The 8,829-nt window shown below is 36.4% G+C and overlaps 1 protein-coding gene across 10 annotated transcripts in view; it reads right to left on the minus strand.

Annotated features, from left to right (window-relative positions):
* Positions 1-1,586: 1,586 nt before the first annotated feature.
* Positions 1,587-8,829, minus strand: part of SNX14 (sorting nexin 14) — a 111,169-nt gene continuing 103,926 nt past the window's right edge. For 4 of the 10 annotated variants that reach the window (XM_004388968.2, XM_004388967.2, XM_023742943.1 and 1 more), the window contains 3 exons: positions 4,407-4,498; positions 3,051-3,107; positions 1,587-2,118 (listed from right to left, as the gene is read on the minus strand). In XM_004388968.2, coding sequence (XP_004389025.2) covers positions 2,080-2,118; positions 3,051-3,107; positions 4,407-4,498 — 188 coding nt within the window. In that variant the 3' untranslated portion in view covers positions 1,587-2,079. Of the gene's footprint in view, positions 2,119-3,050; positions 3,108-4,406; positions 4,499-4,963; positions 5,123-5,886; positions 6,033-8,829 lie in introns of those variants that run through there. The other 6 variants (XM_023742940.1, XM_023742939.1, XM_023742941.1 and 3 more) reach the window with 3 other exon arrangements.

An 8,829-nucleotide genomic window follows, 5' to 3' on the forward strand; every position in this document is an offset into this window, starting at 1 on the left:
AGGCGCACCTTAAGTCTTCAAGGTGACATCTTTGCTTTTTAACACTTTAAAGAGTTCTTTTGCAGTAGATTTGCCTGATGGCGATGCGTCGTTTGATTTCTTGACTGCTGCTTCCATTGGTGTTGACTGTGGATCCAAGTAAAATGAAATCATTGACAACGTCAGTCTTTTCTCCGTTTATCATGATGTTGCTTACTGGTCCAGTTGTGAGGATTTGTGTTTTATGTTGAGGTGTAATCCATACTGAAGGCTGTGGTCTTTGATCTTCAGCAGTAAGTGCTTCAAGTCCTCTTCCATTCCTCACGCAAGGTTGTGTCATCTGCGTATCACAGGTGTTAATGAGTCTTCCTCCAATCTTGATGCAGTGTTCTTCATATAGTCCAGCTTCTCAGATTATTCGCTCAGCATACAGACTAAATAAGTATGGTGAAAGGATATAACCCTGACGCACGCCTTTCCTGACTTTAATCCCCACAGTATCCCCTTGTCTGTACTGGTAGCACAATAAAATTAGTTTTGTTACACCTTGATCAACCAGGCACATTAATTCAATTTGGTAGCAATGCTGCCTTCAGTTGGCTGGGTTTCTTACAAGAAAGAAACTATTTGATTATTAAAACTGCTAATAGCTGTTCATTAGAAAGAGTCACTCCCTGAGGGAGTTATGTAGTCCCATGGATGTATGGCTTGGCAAGCAACCATAACGGCTTGCCAAAATTAGGAAAAGGTCCCCTTCCTTCTGGTGCACCCAGTCCCACACCAAGGCATAACAAATGGAGTGTGGGCTGGATTTCAGCCACCAATGGCACCCTGGTTGGAGCCCTCATGCAGGGTGTGCCCTACACAATCAGCTGAGCAGCCCTGAGGCAAGGAGCAGCTTCTGTGTTCTATATATTTTGCAAACCAAAGGTTATAATTAATGTTATTTTAGTGCTGGTGAAATAAAATACATTTTATAACCCTGGTGGTGCAATGGTTAAGCACTCGGTCACTAACTGAAAGGTTGCTGGTCAAACCCACCCAGGGGCTCTGCCAGAGAAAAGACTTACTCTCATAAAGATTACAGCCTTGGAAACCCTATGGGGCAGTTCTGCTCTGTCACATGGACATCATTAAATAGGTTAGTTTTCCAAAGTATATTTAGAGTTCCCACAGTACCCAACTTAGTGCCTAATACACAGTTAATGATCAATAAATATATTTTGAATGAACAGTGCCGCCAATAACTAAACACAAAATGCTCAATCCTGAAAGAGAAATTTTTTTCAAGAAGGAGAAAAGCATAGCATGACAAGGAATTCCAAGTAAAATTCTAAAACACTGTATCTTTAAAAATAGTATTTTAAATTAACTTTCCCCAAGGAATACAGTTAATTCCTTATTTTTCTTTTGGAGAGATGACAGACATAAACCAAAAATCTATTTACCTAAATTGTTATATGAGCTTTTGGAATACAGTTACACACATTCAGTGAAATTTAGTAATAACTGCACAATCACAAATATCTGTTAAGTATTCAATTTTCACATCCAACAGGGCTATAATCTGTCAGTCATCCAGCCAGAATAAAAAAAAAGTCCCTTGATTATTATGAAAAACTCATAAAGGATATTTTATTTATAGACACACAGTTAATTATGTAGAAAATGAAAAAAAGGAAAACAAATCTACTAAAATATATTAACTACAAATAAGAAAGTAAATCAGCTCTTATTTACATTTCTCCACACTAACCATAATTACTTTCAAAGTGATAACAATATAAAGTTATTAATCTTACCTGTTTGCCCTATAAGGATTATGAACTACTTCTTTAAAAAACGCCAATAACAAGTGATTTTTCCTCTAACAAAATATGGACGACAAGTATAAAATGAAAGGCTAAGAAACCCAATCACTTTTAATCATTATTATGTTTGTCAGTCTTTATTAAAACAAAACAAAAAATCAAAATTTCAGACACTGAATTACATGATATGTACAAGAATATACAAAAGTAAAAGAAAACAAAAGGTACATATCTACTACACTAGCACAGCAGAAATTTCAACTGGTTATTCTATCCCAAATCCAAATGTTTACATCCAGGATGTCACAGAGGTCACTTCCTTTTGTACCTAAAGTGAAAATAAATGCATTTAATAGAAGATAATAATACAAGGTTCATTTGTGAATTGCCTAACAGTTCTAGGATATTAAAATTCTAAACTAAGACATACATATGTTGTATACCAAAAGAAATTAGCTGGCATATGTAGCCATATATCCATAATATCTATGTTTTAGAGATGACTAAATAACAAGGTTTTGTGACAGCCCTATAAAGTCTCGAAGAGAGAGCTGGAGGTTTCCTGGTATTGATTCCCATGTAGATTGAACATAAAGTGTAACTTCCATCCTGTTTTACTACACATTTAATGTTACCATAACTTGAAAAGTTTATAATTAACAGGTAAAGAGTCCAAATCTGGTTTTCTCTACAAGACTAACATTTCACTGCTATGCCACAACCTTGAAGAGTAGCTTTTATATCAGACCAAACAAATTAGTGAGAAAAATAATAAAAACAGTAAAAATAACTTAAATCTATACTCAGATCTCAAAATCCTCAAGATTCAATACAATAATATTAACATTCTCTAACTCCCATTCATTTTGTGCTCTGGATTCATATAAACTCAGCAGCTTAAAAAAATACTCAAGTCTCTGACTTACAGAGCACACAATGTTGCAGATGACAACTTGAAGAGTTTGATCCATTCTAGTGCTAGGACTTCCTCTTCCTCTGGAGAGACTGTCATGAGTGTAATGTCCCTATGTGCTTGCAATTAGGAAGGGATGAAGTCAAGGCAGAGGCTATTCAGTTCCTGCCACCCCCCAAAATCCAGTCTATGTGTGGACATGCTGAATAAAGAAAACTATAAAAAGTCATTTGCTTAGGTTGTCCATTTTAAAGTCTCAGAGGTTTCCTTAATTTTTGTGTCCCTAATTAAAATAAACATCAAAATACCATTAAGAATAAAGAATAAAATTACTGCTTTTCAGTTACCTTATTGAGCTCTGGAAACAGTTCCTGTATCACAATGTCCAAAAAAACGTAAGTCAGCTAAAGCACCCAAAAAAAGAAAAAAGTTTTAAGGCATTAGGCAAAAAACCAAAATATGATGAACACAAAATTCAAGATAGTGGTTACCTCTAAATGGGAAGGCAAAGACTAGGATTCACAGTACAGTCATGTGTCGCTTAACATCCACGATACATTCTGTGAAACAGGATGTTATGTGATTTGGATGTTGTGCGAATATTATATACTAGCAAAGCTATATGGGATACGTTTCACTTCCAAATCGAATTCTTCTCTGTCTCTCGCTGCTGCTATCACTAAAACTGGTTTTGCTGTGTCTGGCAGCCACAATGCACTTTACAGTAATCTTTTCAAAAGAAAATTAAACAGAAAGATAACACTACAACACTCCAGAGATGCGTGATACACTAGTTTGGATGCTGCTGCCTACAAGTCAAAGCATATACTGTTAAACAGTAAATTTTTTATTTCTAAGTAGGGGAAGTTCACATTAAAGTAATGACTGAAAGTATAATACAGTACTTACAGAGGCCAGTAACGCAGGCGTTTATTATGACTATCAAGACGTGTTACAGGTTATATACGTACTGTACCATTATACGCCTCGCAGCGCAATTGCTTTGTTATACAAGAGACATGAGATACACCTTTTGCGTGCGGGAAGCTGTTACGTTTGCTATGTCTGGCTACATCTGCTACATCCCATTCTCTGAGATTTCTGAACTCTCTTATAACCTTATGGGACCATGGATATATATGTGGTCGGATGTTGCCCAAATGGACGTTATGCAGCACATGACTGTATAGTACAAAACACGCACACAAGTACCTTCAACAGTAATGTTCTGCTTCTTAACGTGGGTGGTAGGTACCCATTTGTTCACAGGTAGACATTATATCTCATAACTCACTTATTTGGTAAATATTTTTATATATAACAAATATTTTAAAGAAACAAGCAGGACACAAAACTGTAATTCTACTAAGATCTCAACAGAATACATATAGACTATAAACACAAAAATGTCAGTTGTGGTTATTCTATGTGACCTGATGATGGAATTATTGATTTTAAATTTTTTCATTAATTTTCTACATATTTCAAAATTTCTATAATGAATATGCTTGTTTTAAATCAAAACAATTTATGTTATACAGAAAAAAAGGCAATCAGCAAGAAAGAGTAACAAAATACATTTTTTTCTTTCGGAATGTCTGAGTTACACTGTCTTCATTTAGTAATAATAATATACCAGACACCCTACTGTGTCATTCACCAAATCTAGCCAACACTAGACTCCTGGTTTTAATGAATTTTACCTGCTTGTTGAGAACAGGCTGCTGTAAGCCATCAAACAGAAGTCTGATGCTTTCATACTTGGCTTCTTTACCAATACACTTGACTATCAGATCTAAACAAGAAAGCCACATGTGAAACAATTTTATATTATAAAGTGAGTCATCATTAAGTGGATCATAAAGCACAATCTCCACCCTGTTTCCTGGATATTATGCAATAACTGTAAATCAGCATTTCTTAAACCAATGTTCCTGGAAAAAGGAGCTCTAGAGTCAAGTTGAGAAATAATAGTACTGGAGATTCTCAATGCACAAGGTACACCATAAGCTCTAAGGAATGTTGCAACAAAGAAATTGGCTTCTATTATTAAATGATACAAAGATGGTTGGAAAATAATACATACAGGCATACCTCAGAGATACTGTAGGTTCAATTCCAGACCACGGCAATAAAGCGAGTATCACAATAAAGCAAGTCACATGAAATTTTTTGGTTTCCCAGTGCATATAAATGTTTACACTATACTGTAGTCTATTAAGTGTACAATAGCATTGTCTAAAAAAAACAATATACATACCTTAGTTAAAAAACACTTCACTGCTAAAAAATGCTAATCATCATCTGAGCCTTCAGCAAGTTGTAATCTTTTTGCTGGTGGAGGGTCTTGCCTCGATGTTGACGGCTGCTGACTGATCAGGGTGATGGTTGCTGAAGGCTGGGATGGCTGTGGCAATTTCTTAAAATAAGACAACAGTGAAGTTTGTCACATTGATTTGACTTTTCCTTTCACGAAAGATTTCTCTGTAGGATGCGATGTTGTTTGATAGCATTTTACTCACAGTGAAACTTCTTTCAAAATTGGAGTCAATCCTCTCAAACTCTGCTGCTGCTTTATCAACTAAGTTTATGTAGTATTCTAAATCCTTTGTTGTCATTTCAAGAATGTTCACAGCATCTTCACCAGGAATAGATTCCATCTCAAGAAATCACTTTCTTTGCTCATCCACAAGAAGCAACTCCTCACCCATTAAAGTTTTATCATGAGATTGCAGTGATTCAGTCACATCTTCACACTCTACTTCTAGTTCTCTTGCTATTTCCACCAAATCTGCAATTACTTCCTCCACTGAAGTCATGAACCCCTCAAAGTCATCCATTAGGGTTGGAATCGACTTCTTCCAAACTCCAGTTACTGTTGATATTTTGACCTCCTAATCACGAATGTTCTTAATGGCATTTAGAATGGTGAATCCTTTCCAGAAGGTTTTCAATTTACTTTGCCCAGATCCATCAGAAGAATCACTATCTATGGCAGCTATAGCCTTACGAAATGTATTTCTTAAATAATAAGACTTCAAAGTTGAAATTACTCTTGATCCATAGGCTGCAGAATGGATGTTGTGTTAGCAGGCATGAAAACAACGTTAATCTCCTTGTACATCTCCATCAGAGCTCTTGGGTGACCAGGTGCACTGTCAGTGAGCAGTAATATTTTGAAAGGAATCTTTTTTTCTGAGCAGTTGGTCTCAACAGGGGGCTTAAAATATTCAGTAAACCATGTTGTAAACAGATGTGCTGTCATCCAGGCTTTGTTGTTCCATTTATAGAGCACAGGCAGTGTAGATTTAGCACAATTCTCAAGAGCCCTAGGATTTTCAGAGTGGTAAATGAGCACTGGCTTCAACTTAAAGTCACCAGCTGTGTTAGCCCCTAACAAGAGAGTCAACCTGTCCTTTGAAGCTTTGAGGCCAGGTATTGCCTTCTCTCTAGCTATGAAAGTCCTAGATGGCATTTTCTTCCAATATAAGGCTATTTCATCTACATTGAAAATCTGTTGTTTAGTGTAGCCACCTTTATCAGTTATCTTAGCTAGATCTTCTGGATATCTTGCTGCAGCTTCTACATTAGCACTTACTGCTTCACTATGTACTTTTAAGTTATGGAGACAGCTTCTTTACTTAAACCTCATGAACCAACCTCTTCTAGCTTCAAACTTTTCTTCTGCAGCTTTCCTCACCTCTCTCAGGCTTCACAGAATTGAAGAGAGTTATGGCCTTGCTCTGGATTAGGCTTTTGCTTAATGGAATGTTGTGGCTGGTTTGATCTTCTATCCAGACCACTAAAACCTCCTCCATATCAGCAATAAGGCTGTTCTGCTTTCTTATCATTTATGTGTTCACTGGAGTAGAACTTTTAATTTTCTACAAGAACTTTTCCTTTGCATTCACAACTTGGCTAACTGTTTGGTACAAAGGTGTAGTTTTCAGCCTATCTAGTTTTTGACATGCCTTTCTCACTAAGCTTAATCATTTCTAGCTTTTGATTTAAAGTGAGTGACATGTGACTCTTCCTTTCACTTGAACACTTAGAGGCCATGGTAGAGTAATTAATTGGCCTAACTTCAATATTGTCGTGTCTCAGGAATAGGGAGGCCAGAGGAGAGGGAGAGGGACGAGACAAGGGCCAATCCATGGGCAGTCAGAACACATACATTTATCGATTAAGTTCACCATCTTATATGGGTGTGGTTTGTGGCACCCCAAAACAATTACAATAGTAACATCAAAGATCACTGATCACAGATCACCATAACAGATATAATAATAACGAAAAAGTTTGAAATACTGCAAGAATTACAAAAATGTGACAGACAGACATGAAGTGAAAGGACATGCTTTTCGAAAAACAGCACAGACAGGCGTGCTTGATGCAGGGTTGCCACAAACCTTCAATTTGTAAAAAATGCAATATCTGCAAAGTGCAATAAAGTGAAGTGCAATAAAACAAGGTGTGCCTATATTGTATTATACTATTAGGGTAAAACAAAACAAAATAAAACCCTGATGAATGTACATTTGTACACATATATTTGTGTATGTGTAGAAAGATATCTACACAGAGTCACACCAAACTGGAGCATGTGGCTACTTCTGTGCAGTGGGGAGTAGATGGCTTCTACTTTTTATTCTATATATTTTCATAATGTTTGAATATTTTAATATCAGAAAAAAAAGGCATTTATTTAGTTTTTTAACCTAGAGTTTCTTCAAAAAATGTGACCACTTTTTATATTTATTTCTGTACTTTCTGCATAATCACAATCAACCATCTTACAGAACAATCATTTTGGGAAATGCTACAAATGTTTAAATACTAATTTAGGGTCCAAAAACTTCAGTTTCTTGCTGGACTGACAGAGACTAGAGGAACCTCTGCTGAGACTGTCACCCCAAGATAGCCTTTTAACTTGGAACTGAAGTAATTCCTGAAGGTCACCTTTCAATCAAATAATAGATTGGCCTATAAAATAAACAATAATGCCTGTGGGGAATGTGTTCCTTTAAACAATCAACTATGCAAGACCAAACGGTCAACATTTACACAGAAGCAAAGATAAGAAGGCAACAAGGGGCAGGGAAACTGGATAGAAAGAAATGGGGCAGGCAGGGTGGAAATGGTGAGAGTGCTGACACATTACAGGGATTGAAATGAATGTCACAGAACAATTTGTGTATGAATTGTTGAATGGGAATCTAATTTGCTGTGTAAACTTTCACTTAGAACAATAAAATATTTTTAAAAAGAGTTTAGATTCATTTTTGACTACACAGCTGTCATGTGTCATTCCTGTTACTAAAAACAGTTAGTCCTTATTAAAATTTCTGCTGAATGTTTATCCGCAAGCAAGAAAATTATTCTTAAGTAAAGAAGGTATTCAAGTAATTGTCCTTTTTTCCCCAATCATAACTAAACTTTTAATGCTTTTCATGGAAAATTCTCACTTTATGTTTGGATCTATGAGATAAATCTAACCCTAAGATGCAAAGGCCAAATTCAATTTATAACAAGCACAGTAGATCCTTAACATTTTCAAGATAAGTAGCCCAAAACAGATCTTTGCGAATCCTCTAATTCACCAAACCACAACAGAATTTCCCAATTAAAATGCATGAAGCATAATGGACAAATCTAAGTGATTCTTTCAGATTCTTACAGAGTCACTAAGTAAGAGATAAGGAGCAGAGGAAAACAGAAAGGACTGCTAGGCTTGCTCAACTGGCTAAGTTACCAAACCAAATCCATTGCTGTCAAGTTGATTCCAACTCATAGTGACCCTCTAGGACAGAGTAGAACTGCTCCATAGAGTTTCCAAGGCTGTAATCTTTATGGAAGCAGACTGCCACATCTTTCTCCCAGGGAGCAGCTGGTAGAGACAAACTGTCAACCTTTCAGTTAGTAGCTGAGCACTTAACCATTGTGCCACTAGGGCTCTGTGATGGTTAAGATTGTGTGTTAACTTGGCTGGGCCATGATTCTCAGTGCTTTAATGTAATCACTCCCATGATTAAATATACTGTGAGTAGCCAATCAGATGAAAGGCAGTCTCCTTGGGGGTGTGGCCCACATCTGTATATAAGCAGACGTTCTGGCTTTTTGCTCTCT

Source organism: Trichechus manatus, unplaced genomic scaffold (genome assembly GCF_000243295.1).
Source record: "Trichechus manatus latirostris isolate Lorelei unplaced genomic scaffold, TriManLat1.0 scaffold00226, whole genome shotgun sequence".
Lineage (NCBI taxonomy): Eukaryota > Metazoa > Chordata > Mammalia > Sirenia > Trichechidae > Trichechus > Trichechus manatus.